The 14684-nt window shown below is 34.7% G+C and overlaps 1 protein-coding gene across 1 annotated transcript in view; it reads left to right on the top strand.

Annotated features, from left to right (window-relative positions):
• LOC307179118 (uncharacterized protein) overlaps nt 1–14684 on the top strand; it is a gene marked incomplete at its 5' end in the record, with an annotated part of 195900 nt that overhangs the window by 29037 nt on the left and 152179 nt on the right. Inside the window, one exon of the mRNA XM_079907892.1 lies at nt 6917–6964. Coding sequence (XP_079764018.1) covers nt 6917–6964 — 48 coding nt within the window. The remainder of the gene's footprint in view (nt 1–6916; nt 6965–14684) is intronic.

Below are 14684 nucleotides of genomic sequence, written 5' to 3'. Positions count from 1 at the left end.
CTGTTCCATGTTAGTGAATTCCACCATTCTGTCTTCCAGGTCACTTATCCATTCTTCTGCCTCAGTTCTTCTGCTATTGATTCCTTCTAGTGTATTTTTCATTTCAGTTATTGTATTGTTCATCTGTTTGTCTGTTCTTTAATTCTTCTAGGTGTTTGTTCTTTAATTCTTCTTGGTCTTTGTTAAACATTTCTTGCATTTCTCAATCTTTGCCTCCATTCTTTTTCCAAGGTCCTGGATCATCTTCACTATCATTATTCTGAAATCTTTTAGGGGAATGTTGCCTATCTCCACTTCATTTAATTGCTTTTCTGGGGTTTAATCTTGTTCCTTCATCTGGTACATAGTCCTCTGCCTTTTCATTTTGTCTATATTTCTGTGAATGTGGTGGCTTCTCTTTTTGTGGAGCACGGGCTCTATGTGAGCGGACTTCAGTAGTTGCAGCACGTGGGCTCAGTAGTTGTGGCACATGGGCTTAGTTGCTCCATGGCATGTGGGATCTTCCTGGACCAGGGATCAAACCTCTGTTGCCTGCATTGGCAGGCGGATTCTTAACCGCTGCATCACCAAGGAAGTCCTGAGGATCTTTTTATTTATTTGTTTTTTTAATCTCTACTTTTATTGTGTGATCAGAATATTTTTATATTGTTTCTACTTTGTGGAACATTTTGAAGCTTTCTTTGAGACAGTACATTTGGTCAATTTCTGTGAATGTTTCATATGTACTTATTAAGGAAATTACTTGTAATGGGAGTTTAAAGATAAAGATATTGAGATATCTTGTTTAGTATATATTTCCATGTCCTTTTATATTTTTTTGTACACTGGTATTGAGTTTGGTATGTTCATGTTTTGTATTTGTTTTTTCTTTTTTGCATCTTTATTTCTCTTTGATTCTATTTTATCATGGTACTCACTGTGTTATTTGGTACATAGATATTCCTAACTATTATATATTTATTTTGTATTGGTCTTTAGATCATAAAATGTTCTTTTTTAGAATGTGATGCTTTTTGGTCTCACCTCCACCATGTCTGATATCAGAATTGCAATACCTACTTTCTCATTGTTTCCATTTGCATTGAATAAATTTATTTGTTGTATTTTTACTTTTTTTTTTTTTTTTTGCGGTATGTGGGCCTCTCACTGTTGTGGCCTCTCCTGTTGTGGAGCACAGGCTCTGGACGCGCAGGCTCAGCAGCCATGGCTCACGGGCCCAGCCGCTCCGCGGCATGTGGGATCTTCCCGGACCGGGGCACAAACCCATGTCCCCTGCATCGGCAGGTGGACTCTCAACCACCGCGCCACCAGGGAAGCCCTATTTTTACTTTTTGAATTACTTTATTTTAGATGAGTTTCTCTAATACATTGTAGAGTTGTTTTCCTTTGTAAGTTGATTCAAAATTGTGGGGTTTTTTTAAATTGGAAAGGTTAATCAATGTACATTTATTGTTATGATCGTGTGGTCACTATTCTAACAAAATATTATATTATTATATATGTATTTATCATTTGTATTACATTTCCCCCTTTCATTTTGTAGTATGTTCCTCCCTTTTTGTATTTTCCTTGGTATTTTGGAAGGTTTGTATTTTTGTTCTAGTGGTTATCTTTATACTACTATTTATAATGCCGTTATTTTTGTCCCTCTTTTGTTTACTTAGGATTTCATTGTTTGGTTTGTCAGTTTAAATAACATCATTTGATTCCTACCTTCCTACTATCTTCCTTTGTGGGCTGCTGCTCAGTAGTCTGATGCTTATTTGATTTTGCTTCCTTTGTAAGTGATCCCAGAAGACTTTTCTTCTTATCTTTAAAATCTATTATGTATTACAATACATCTCAGAATTTTTTGTATCAGTTTTCCCAAATCCTTCTTAGGCCTTTTTAATATTCATGTCTTCTCTTATTTTGGTTATTGTTTTTTCTTTTGTATCATAGTTTTAAATATTAGCTCTATAATTTTATGTATGTTGGATCCTCTTTCTCTTGTGTGTTAACACTTTCCCCTGATCCTTGTTACACTCTTGCTTCATTTTGTTTTGTTCCCTGGCTATTTTCATGCTTTTGTTCAGTGCGTCTTATTATATTTTCATTCAATCCTATTCTCTCTTGAATATGTTATAATTTATCCTTCATTTCTAAAATAATTTTTTTCTTGTGCTCAATTTCTTTCATGAGACCAGTTACCTCTTATTTTGCATCTTCCTGATATGAAGAGTTTTGCCCATTTCTGGTCTATTTCTGTTTTGAATTATTGAATGTTTGAGGTTTTTGAAAAAGATCTGTAAATACTTTAATAATATATAGTTCAATTTGAGATATTATTGTAGTTTTCTCTACTTTATGGTTTCTTTTTTTCTTTCTTTTTTCTTTTTGGAGAGGGGTGTTCATCAGCTGAAGAGTTTTTGTTCTGATTTTCTGTATTCTTTTATAATAATTTTTTACAGTTGTTGCCTATTGTTTTGTAATCAGTTTTGAAAGTTTTGTTTTTCATGACCAGCAATAATAGTTTATATAGAAAGTGGTGAGGGGGTTTACAAGGTTTCTTAGTTCAGAAGCACCCTATTCTATTGCTATAAATAAGTGCAGTATCTCGAATCTGTGGTGCATTTGTTTGGGAGGATGAAAGTTTTCTTTATTTTTTCCTTCCTTTCATTTCTGAAGGATCATTATTTTTTTTACTTTCTTGTTTTCTCCTTTCTCTTTACCACCAAACATCCAAGGAATATCACTTTTAAGTCACTCACTCTCCTCTCCTGTAGAAGTGGTGCTTCCTCAAGACTGTCACTTCTATTTCTTGCAATTGTAAGCCTCTTCCTTTAGGTTCCATAGTAATCAATGCTCTGATCTAACAAGTCTTAGACCTATTTTTAGGATTTCCCTAATTCCTGCTGCTTATTTTATCTGTACTGGGTCAACCCTAAGCCCCTGTTTCTCTCTCCTCTTATCTACATAGTCTGTATCTCTCTTTCTCCACATGGGCTTTAGAAATAGTTGCTGGCTTTTAGTGTTCATTTCTCTACTACACGTGTTTGAAGTTTATGGTAGTCTTTGTCTCTTAGTTATGCTGTAGATGTAGATTATGCTTTTTCACTCTGTTTTTATTTTTAAAGTTTTGTTGAGATTATGTGGAGGTATTTGGATTTAGGTGGTTGCCCTTATTTTATGGGAGACTGGAGTATCTTCTGTTTTCTTGAACATATTAACCTGAGATACTTTAAAGTCCAGGTCTAATAACTCCAATCTGTATTTTCTGTAGGTCTGTTCTTTTCCTTTTTTGTTCTTTTCTTTAAATCTTATTGTGGTTTTGTCTTCCAGTATGCTTAGTAATTGTCAGAGGAATGTCAGACATTGGATGTGATATTCTGAGGATCTGGATGATATTTACTTTTCCCAGAGAGGGTTTAATTTTGCTTCTGGCAGGTAGGTAGAGTAGAGACAATTAAATTTAATCTCATCTGGGGTTGAGTTGATATATAGCTGGGTTTCATTCTTCTGATATGGTTCTGGTTTACTGCTAGCAGTGCCCAGACTTCAAAAAATTTCCCCTCTATATGTTATTACTGCTAACAGCTCTGCTTAGCTTCTCGGCCTCCTGTCTGAGGATTGGCAAATGACTTAATAAAGCCCATGCTGAAAGTTGAGCTTACCTCTCTAAATTTCTCTTTTGTACTTCTTGGCTGCCTTTGGTAGCTCTCTAATGCCTTCACATTGTTGTTTTCCATATTTTACCTACGTTCTCTAGTTATTTTTTATTGGGAGGGTTAGTCTTTTATGAGATAATCTGCAAAAGCCTCTTTACTGAGTTTTAAAATTTCAAGTACTGTGTATTTAATTTGTATAAATATCTTGTGAACATTTTATGTCATGTGTTTTTAATCTTTTCTGTGAATATATTTTTACACTTTAAAATTATTTTAAACATATTAAACATGGTTATTATATAATCTATGATAATTCCAAGAAATGAAATCCTTGTAGGTTTATTTTTAACTGGTTCTCTTTCACAGTGCCTTGTTTACTTGTATATTTAATAGTTTGTGCCACCAGGTAACATTTGTGTTTGTTGCATTCTGGCTTGCATACCACTTTGTTTATTTCTTTTTTTGGACCCATTTGCATGATGTGAATTTGACATGTACATTTACTTGAGTGCTAGGTTGTGATTACAACTTGTTGCTTTATGTTGTCCCCTGTTTTGCTCATTTCTAAGACAGCTTTCCTTACAGTCCCTTAAGCACAGACTCCTGGATAACCTTTACTTTGGGGGGTAACTCTTTGAGTTCCCAGCTTCTTGGGAGGACAGCCTCTTGTTAGACTCTTAGGTGGTACTTGTGTTTGTTTTCTATCCATTGCAAACCAGATCTGTAGATTTTAACTCTGGTCAAAATGGGGAAAAGCAGATTCAGCACCCCACCGACCTTCACTGAGTGTCCACTTTCATTAGATTTTGTATTTCTTACTATTTTTATCAACTGGGGTGATTTAAAGATGTTTTTGTATATTACTTTGCATTTTTAGTTGTTTTCAGTGATGGAGTTGGTGCAAATATTTCTGTTATTCTAAGAATTTACTTGTTCTCTACATTGCCTGAAACAACTTTCTGTTTGATGATAAAATTTGTAAAGCCATTCCTAGGAACTTTCTTATTCTCTTACCATTTTCTTTCCACTAAGCATGCACATACCTACACACTCACCTACCCACTCACACCTTTAAAAGGAGACACATTCTTCTACTTTTTAAACTTTACTTTTAAGAAAAGGTTTATGAAATTCATCTAGTGTTGTCTGTAAAGTTGAGTTTTATTTTTTGGTGCAGGAATGTAATTATTATGGGTAACATTTTTAGGCTCTGTGAAGCCCTTGAATAGTTTACAGAAGGAGGTGATTTAGGCTACAATGAATAAATGTGGGATATTTCTGTTATTCTAGGAATTTATTTGTACTCAAGTCATATTACCTTTAATAGTGAAAAATAAGTAAAGGTTTAACATGAAAAACAGGAATAGTCTCCCTTTCTATTTATGTCCCACCCCTTAGCTCTCCATTTCCTGAATGGTTAGAAATATAGTAAATTAATGGAAGTTTTTTGAGAGTTTGTATAATTATGTGATTAAGTTTTATAAGTCGTTTCAGAATTTATTTTGTCTTTCTTAAAGCATGAATACCCCAAAGACAAGGACTTGTTTTAAGATGATTTAAATAGTTTCCTTTTACGAAAGATTTTATGTTAGTTGATGAAGAGAGATACTTTATGGTAGAGTATTACATAACTTTAATGTTCCTTTAGTACTTGGCTTTACAAATGAATATGAAAAGTGATTTTTAAAATTCACTTTCTTCTTCCTCAGAAAGTAGCAAAGCAAATGAAACCATCATTCTTTTCTAATCTTCATGAATAATTTCTCACTGGCCCTGAGTGAGAGGCTGTTTTCAGGGCTATCCCATGGTATCTACAGAGATACAGTTTAGACCTTGCAGTTTAGCCTCTGTGAAAATGCTGCTAAATTACCGAAGTGAAGAGAGCTTACACTTAATCTTTGGATAATTTCAGTGTGGACTTTAGAATGAAGCCACTAGGGGGAAAACGGTTCCTTGTTAGAAGCATAAAACCTACTGACTGTATCTTGGCCAGTGTTCCCTTTTTTCCAGTAAGCTGTCTGCTATACAGAGGTGTATAACCCTAATGGCTTGTTGTATGCCATTAAAAGGTATTGTACACTCATAAAAGAATGACATTTTGATCAATGCTGTTAAAAGAATTACTGTCTTGACACAGAAAAGCTTTCCTGCTGCAAGTTTAAAAATATGCCTTTAAAAGCTTTTTATTGAATACCTTTGCTTCCCTCAGAAATGTGCCATTTTGGCGTGAGGTTACCCTGAAGTATTACACATCACAACTTAAATACAAAACCTCCTACTTACCTTTAAAAGTAGCAGAGGTTAGGTATTTTCCTACCAAATGGAGCTTAAAGACATGGTAGCATCTTAAACCACTGTATCTGATCTAGAATTTTTGTAAAGAGAAAGCTGAAAATTAAATTATTCCTTTTTATTTTGTGAGGTATTGATTTTTTTTCATGATATTTTGTTTAAACTTTGTGGTTTTAATTTCCCTTGGATTTAGGAATCATGCCTTTCCACCCACTTCAGGAATAGATCTTTTCTAAACACCTGGGAATTGGTTCTCTTAAATGGTGATACATTGGATGTATTTTTCTACTGTTTCTTTTCTTTTTATTATATTCTTGATTAGGATCTTATGAAAACCATGTCATAATAGACACATGGTTTCTTCTATGCACAGTTGGTCTTCTACAGATTTTCTAATGTACTAATTGTATAATTTTAGCTTTATTTCACTCTTTGTAATACTTCTGATATTACCTAATTTTTGACTTTATACCATATTTTCTGACTTGTGAACTGAGCATTTTAAAATCCAGTACTCTGAAAACCACAATTTTCTTAAATAAATCACTATAGAATGATTATTTACTTGATGTATTTTAAGTTTTGTACTTTTTAAATTTGACATTTAACCCCAATCTAATGAACTTTACATACGTGAGCATATTTTAAGATAGATGGCATTGATTTTTATAAAGCATGTTGCCTTTGTTGTCTGTTTTACTTGTAAAAGCAGGTGTTTTGTTGTTGCTGTTGGTGGTGGTGGTGGTGGTTGTTTTTATTATTCACTACCCACTGAGTTCCAGGTGATTTATATATCGTATCAATAAAACTAAAACTTGTTGCAATTATTATGTGCCATGTACTTTCCATGACTCAAAGAAGTTATATAACTTGGTCAAACAACAAGTAAGTTGTGGAGTTAAGATTCAAAGGTTGATAGTGTGACTCTCAATTATTGTGCTGTTCAAACCTTTTTATATGTTGTTTATTTGTTCTAGGTGGTATTATCCCCGTTTAACGAATGAGGAGCCTGAAGCTCAGACAGAGTAAGTCCTTTGCCCATTGACACAGAGGGAAGGAGTGACACAGCTGGCTCTGTTAGACTTCAAAGTATATTTTCTACTACATAATAGTAGTTATTTTTCCTTCATCCTTCTCATCACACCTCACCTTAATTATCTTTGTGTGTTTGAAGATGGTTTTTATTAGAAATTTTGGAAAAGGAATTTGTCTCATGGTTTTCACTTATGATTTGGAGAGAAGCATCTCGAAGAGATAGTTGGAGCAGGTATCAGGAGGCTTGAATTCTTGTATTATTTCTGATTATGGTCATTATAACATCAGACAAATCACCTTTTGGGGGTCTTAAACATGAGAGCATTGGAGTGGATGATTTTAAAGGTTTTCCCAAACTCTAAAATCTAACTTAACTCTGTTCTGATTAATGTTTATACTTGTTCTCTTTAGTACAGATAGAACTTTACCACCTGTATTTTAGCCCATTAAATATTATATTTTATTAAAGTTAGGGGCAAGGAGCTCTGATTTTTATTCTCTACTTTCACTATTATATCCAATGTTGAAATTTAATAATGGAAAGAAATTCCATGTAAAGAAGTAATTAATCTTATTATAAGGACACTCTTTTAAACTATTCAAGATTCTCTTAGTTTTTCACTCAGAGAGAATAATTCTGGAAATCTTAATGTTATAAAAGGAAATAAATTGTTTTTAATAGAAAATGTTTCCATCAAAGAAGACAGGAATGGGTGATTGCCACCTTCAAGGCACTTGCAAGTTCTTACCTGTACCATATACTAATAGCAATTATAGTTATAAGTAAGTTTTATTGAGAATTAATTTTATGCTAAGCATTTTATATACATTGCATCATTTAATACTCATGAAAACCCTATGATGTAGGTGCAATCAGTATTCCCATTTTACATAGTAGGAAATGGAGAATTGACAGGTGAAGCAATTTCTCTTAAAGCTACAGTGTTGGTAAGTGGTGAAGCTGAGATTTGAACCTATAGAATGCCACAGATTTTCCTCCTATTTACAAAATGGAGCATAATTGTAAGAGGTTAACCAGTGATAATGCTTGTCAACATATGAACAAAACATGAAAGTTTTTAGGAAAGAGTGGGTCTGGTGACTTGTGATGAATGGCAGTTTCTAAGTTCTCAGATTTGATCACTGCTAGTTACATATTTTATTGATATAGTCATAAAACACGTAATAACTTTTGGATAATTTTATAACACCCCTATTTTCTGAAGAGTTAATAAATTCATTATAAGTTATAGGAATACATTCTTTGGGGTTTGGGATGTGGATGGTGAGTGTGTGGGGGTGTAAGCACCCAAGCACACGCATGTGCATGGATTGGGAGCTGTACATCAGGGTAGCTAATATCCCAGTTTGCCCAGGCTTGGGTTTCTAGATCATGGAACTTTCAGTGCTAAAACTAGGAACCTTGCAAAAACAGGTAACAGGCAAGTATATATCTACATATACATCTATGTATATGTGTGAGTGTGTCTCTAAAGTAATGGTAGTAGTTGAGCTACAAGGAATTCAGATCTTATCGAGCATAAAATAGCTCTGAATTCAGTGCCTAGACTGTTACTTGTCTCTTTTATTAGCAGAAAGCGAAGTCTCCTGTGTTTTCCCCATTTCAGATAACCTTTTCTTGTCATGAAGAAATTAATTTCTTTGTTGGAATCATTGCAAGTAAACTTGATAGCAGGAGTCCTGTTATTGAGGCAGCTTACACAGTGATTTGCTAAGTACAGCCTCTTCATAAAAGGTGAAGCAGAAATCGATTTATCGATCACTACCAGCATTTCAGTAACCCGTTGAACTACCTGATTTTTTCGCCTTCTCATAAAGCCTACTATTTTTATTTCTCTTTATACCTTGCATTTAGTTGTTTCCTTTGGAAACATTTTTTACATGTATTTTCACATCATGTAAACAATTTTTGTGTGTATTTGCTTTTTTCTAGAGTTTGAACTGTCTAAAAAACTCTTATTAGATTAAACCACATGAAATTGCCAAGATTTGGCTGTTTTTGACCTATAGCAATGGCATCGTCATATGGTTCAACTAATAGTTAATTCAACTTTTGATTATTTGAAAATATTAGGCTACTAACCTAAATCTAAGCAGAGTATTCCATTGAAACCCTGTTTAATGTTATGGAGTAACTGAGATGAACTTTGGGCTTATTACTCTATGCTGCCCATTTGCTAAAATTACATTTTAAAATGTATAGCTCATGTGGAAAAATTGAGCATTGCACAACCATTAATGTTAGGCATTTAAAAATTTATTTTAACCAAAGGTTAAGACCAAATTTAACCATCTTCTTTCTCAGAATTTTGACCCATTATATTAAGTTTAAGCTATAGTGGGTAATGTAAATGTTTTTTTGGAAGAAAAATGCTCCTTTCATGGAATATGATTTAAAATTGTTGCTGTATTACCTTCTTGGATTATTTAGGCTTCTAGAACAAACACAGGGTATAACTATTAATTTTTTTTAAGAAATGGAGCCAGTTACTACTTGTCTCAGCCTCATATGCTATCATAATTTTGAGATTCTTGTGGTATGTATAAAATTGTACATGTGACTTTTTGATGTTAAAAGCATACTTTTTTTTTTTGGGGTCTCTTGCCTCTTTCCTCCCACATTTGTCTAACACTTGGCTCATAAAAAGGGAAGGGATCCCTTTATGGTTCCTAGTTGTGGATACAGTAGACTAAGCTGACATGAGCAGTGATTCTACCTTATAAAAATAATAAGCTAATACAGAATTTTAAGGAATTAACTACAACTTTAAGACATTTGCATCTCTTACACTCTTACAATGACCTGGGAGATAGATATATCTTTTAACAGTATTTTGCAAAATTGGAACTCATAGCTGGGTCTCATTCTTTTTCCCATCATGATATTTCTTAAATACTTTTGATGGTGTCTTAATATATCTCTTGATCTGCCTCTGTCATTGATATCAAATATTTCGAGTGCCCTCACTTACTGAAGTATTGTACTCAATCTTATGTATTTTTCACAAACTATTTTGTGACTATTAAAGAGTAATATGCATGAATTGTGGTTTGGTGGGTCTTTTCAGGAATAAAGCGTCATGATTATCAAGACTATTTAAAAAATACTTTCCTAAGTCTTTAGAAGATAAATCATTCACATTGTTATAAACTATATTATGAGATAATAGACCCAAATATAATGAAACATGTTCTGTTGCTGTAATATATATCTAACTTGAGTCTATCCTTAAACAGTTTAGCTTGAAAAGCTAAAAAACAAGTAAGTGTAAAGCAGGGATGATCTTGATCAAATGGGAATTTGATACTATAGCTTTTCTCAGAGACTAAATTCATGGGACAGTTGATTAGAGGACATGATGTTTCTTGATCACAAAGCTTCTTTGGTCACAAAGATTCACATATTGTAAGTGTACAGCTCAGTGAATTTTTATAACCTGATAATACCTATGAAGCTAGCACCTTGATCAAGAAATAGAACATAACTTGCACCCTGGAATCCCTCTTAGTGCTAGCTTCTAAACTAACATCAGGCTTTATTTACCCAGCTAAATTTTAGTTGAGTATTTAGTTATCGAGATATAAAACTGTCTGAAGAGCAAGACTACTTAATATTTGCACAAATTATCCAGATAGTTACATTTTCATCTTTGGCATACTAGCTATGGCAATATTCAGTTTAAATCTACAGAAGTTTAAATGTCTACAGTTTCTTTAGTTGTCTTTGTGATTGCTGAATAAGGCTTTAGACAATTTCTGAGGATCCTGATTTTTCTGATTAACTACATTGCTTGGACAGTGACTGACATTCAAAGCTGATTTGATTGACCCCTTAAGGTTCTCTGTTTTGAGCTGCTGAGATTACAAAACTCAATCATATGCAGAGAATTTGCCATTCAGACTGACAGTTCTGTCAGGTCAGATGGTACGATTATTATGAATGCTGCGAGTGCATTGTTATTGCTATGTGGGTTTTTTTGTTTTATTTTTTCCCTTAAAATCTAGGTGGAAGCTCTTGTCTCTGAAGGTGAAAAGCTAGAACATCAGCTTATCTCCATTTGGCTTTAGTTTCGCTATTGAGTTTCCATCTTTGTGTGCTGAGCTATTCCAAACTCAGTTTTTTTTCACTAATGTTTGTCAAAGAAAGATCTGTCCTCTTTGGAGAGATTGAAATGAGTAATAGTCTTTTGACACTATTGGCAAGTGGTTTTCACAATCCATGGCAGATCTAATGAGCTACAGCTGCCTGGTTGGAAAATTCAGCTTTCGATCATGTGAAAGGATCCTTGGAATATGGGCTTGAGTTTCTGTGTACATTAAAACAACAAGCAACACTATCTTGACAAACTTATAAATGTGTTATAAATTGCTTTGTAAGCTATTTTGTAACAACATTCAGAGGTATCCAGTTTCAACTGCAGAAACCTGGGAAAATGAATAAACTATTTGACAAAGGTTGTTTTGCATCAGGAACTGGATTTTTGGTATATTAGTTCTACAAGGTCAGTTGTTCATATTTAAGAGAAAGGATAGTGTGGATTGTAAATATTGATCTTCTCTTCTTGGAGCATCAAGTTCCTTCATATACAACTAGGTATACCATGATATGGGAATAAATTGTATTTCATGGAATCATATGACAGAGTGTGATAGGCTTGTGGTTTAGTGGATAACACAGTATATATAAGCAGTTACACTCAAGGATTAGGGTTGCAACTTCAGTTATTTCTGTTATTCTGAGAATAGGGAGTGATCTCATAATGCTGATGTAGAAAAGTAACTAAAACATTTCGTCTAAGCTCATAGGAGGGAAGTATTTCATCTCATGGTTGACGGAACCCCTGTTTATGGGCTTGGAGATTGGTATTTTATTAACTTAAATAAACTACAACTTTAATGTGTCAGTTTCAGGAAGGTGTTTTCTTTTAAATGGCTTGATCATTTGTTCAAAGGGGACATTTAGTTAATTATTTTCATATCAACTAAAAGAAAGCTTCATGCAAAACCCTGTCTGACCTTCCACTTTGTAAGCATAACTACCTAGTGACCCTCTGACATGCAGTTTTTCTTCTGCTGTGGTATTTGGATAAAGGGGATATCATCGCTCTTGAGAAAGAGAATACAGATAAAAAGAAGTGCAGAGAGCTCATTCAATAACATTGTACAGATCAGTGGGAGTCACTATTAGGCATGGTAATAGTTACAACTATAAAACAGATCAAAACTTTGAATTTAATATGAGAATCTTGATAGAAGGAGGCATGAATCTTACACAGTCTGTTGTGTGGCACATGGAATGGTTTAGGACATATAGAGAATTAGCACACAATACAGAATAAGGGTGACAAAACATGAGCATCTAAAACAGGATCAGGATGGGAACACTTCCCTCATCTACACTTACTCTTGAGTAAAGAGCGGTGGGAGTTAACATCAGAATCACATTCTGTATTATTTATAATTTTTGGAATAAGTGTTGTATATATTATATGTGTATATTAATTGATTAGTAAACAAAACAAAGGAAAGAGGTGGAAAGTTGTGGCTTTTCCAAAAGAATCTATAAAAAGCTAGAGTAGAGAAAAGAACAAGGAGGAAAGTAGTAGATATTAAGATGTTAAGGAACGATCTTCATTAAGATCATAAATTGCATAACACCCCCCTGCCCCATTTCATCATAGTATTTAATCAAATCCTCCTCTCATTGCCTTCTCTTTGTGACCCAAGTTTTTCTTTTAAAAACTTTATTGAGATATAATTCAATACCATACAATTCACTCATTTAAAATATACAGTGCAATGACTCTTTTTGTTATTCACAGAGTTGTGCAACTATCACCACAACCAATTTTAGAACATTTTTTATTTTCCCAAAATGAGACCCTGTATTCATTAGCAGTCACTCCCTATTCTCCCCCAATATTCCAGCCCTAGGCAACCATGAATCTATGTGAACCATGTTTTAAAAGTTGTTGATTTGAAATTCCCTGGTGTCTTCCAAGGACATTCTAGTTCAAACCATTTGATTGATTACACAGGTACAATCAGAAAACCATGACTGTTCTCTTTGTTGATATGTCTTGTAAATCAAAGGTGACATATAACTGCATTCTTAAATATATAGCTTCTTAAACATGATTTTCAAATGGTTGTTTTTATCATAGATATAGACCTGTTAAATATATTCCTGACTCTGATCCTTAACTTAAAGATTCTGAATATTGATTTTGTCCAAGTCCTAGAGTTTTTGGACAAGATGTTCTGACTCATTCTGACAGCATTCCCAAGATACTGATATATAACTCAGAAAACTAATTAGTCAATATAATGTAAAATACATTTGCCCAGGGCATGGGACACTGTATTCCCCCAAACAGCACATTCTCTTCCTGTAAGTAAACTATAGGGCAAGCTAAAGTGTCCTCAGTAAGTTGCCTTGCATATATGGAACCAGAATAAGGAGGCTAGTTAGATGGTTCAAACATGGAGTGGCACCACTCTCTTAGTCAGAATGTGGTTGGCAGAATAATGTCCCCACCAACCCCCATAGTTACCTGTGTCCTAATCCCTACAACCTGTTACCTTACACAGCAGAGAGGACTTTGCAGATGTGATTAAGTTAAAGTCCTTGAGATGGGGAGATTAGATTGGACACCCCAAGATAATCCACCATAATCACATTTCTTTATAATGGGAGAACTTTCTGTGGTGAAAGGGTGATGGGATTATGGAAGAACAAGAGATAGGGCAGTATGGGAAGAGCTCAACCCACCACTGCTGGCTTTGAAGATGGTGGCAAGGGGCCATGTGCCAAGAAGTGCTGGTGGCCTCTAGCAGCTGGAAAAGGCAAGGAAGTAGATTCTCTCCTAGAGTTCTCAGAAGGGAATACAACCCTGTTGACACCTTGATCTTAAACCAGTGAGACTCTTGTCAGACTTCTGACCTATAAAACTGTACAACAATCTGTATTGTTTTAAGCCACTAAATTTGTGGTAATTGGCTACAGCAGCAATGAAAACCTAAAACACAGACCTCTAGATTTCTTATAATATGCATCTAGTCAGTAAGCCTTGGGCAAGCACACCTTCTCCTAGAACAGTGCAGGTGGGCCTTGCCCATGTTTGCCTCAGTGGCTCTTCTTTCTATCTCAGATGCCTTCCTCAAAGCCCTTTTTTTTTTTCTTTTTTTTCTTTTTTTGCGGTACACGGGCCTCTCACTGTTGTGGCCTCTCCCATTGCGGAGCACAGGCTCCAGACGTGCAGGCTCAGCGGCCATGGCTCACGGGCCCAGCCACTCCGCGGCATGTGGGATCTTCCTGGACCAGGGCACGAACCCGTGTCCCCTGCATTGGCCGGCGGACTCTCAACCACTGCACCACCAGGGAAGCCCACAAAGCCCTTTCTTGAATGACTTATTTATTAAAATGCATTTAATAAGAACACAAACTTAAGAGTTAGGTGGGCCTGGGTTGAACTCTGGCTCTGCCATTTTACTAGCTGGATAACCTTGGACAGGTGACAATATTCTAAGCCTTGTTTTTTATGAACAAAGTCGGAATAATAATACCTACCCTTTGGGAATGTTTGGAGAATAAAATGACATAATATATGTAAAATGGCACAATGCTTGATAAATAGTGAGCCCCTAATAAATGATAGCTGATATTATCATCTCTTAAATGCTGGAAGG

Source organism: Stenella coeruleoalba (genome assembly GCF_951394435.1).
Source record: "Stenella coeruleoalba genome assembly, chromosome: 20".
In the NCBI taxonomy this organism is placed as follows: Eukaryota; Metazoa; Chordata; class Mammalia; order Artiodactyla; family Delphinidae; genus Stenella; species Stenella coeruleoalba.
The sequence above is the reverse complement of the archived record's forward strand: the minus strand, read 5'-3'. Positions and strand labels throughout refer to the sequence as shown.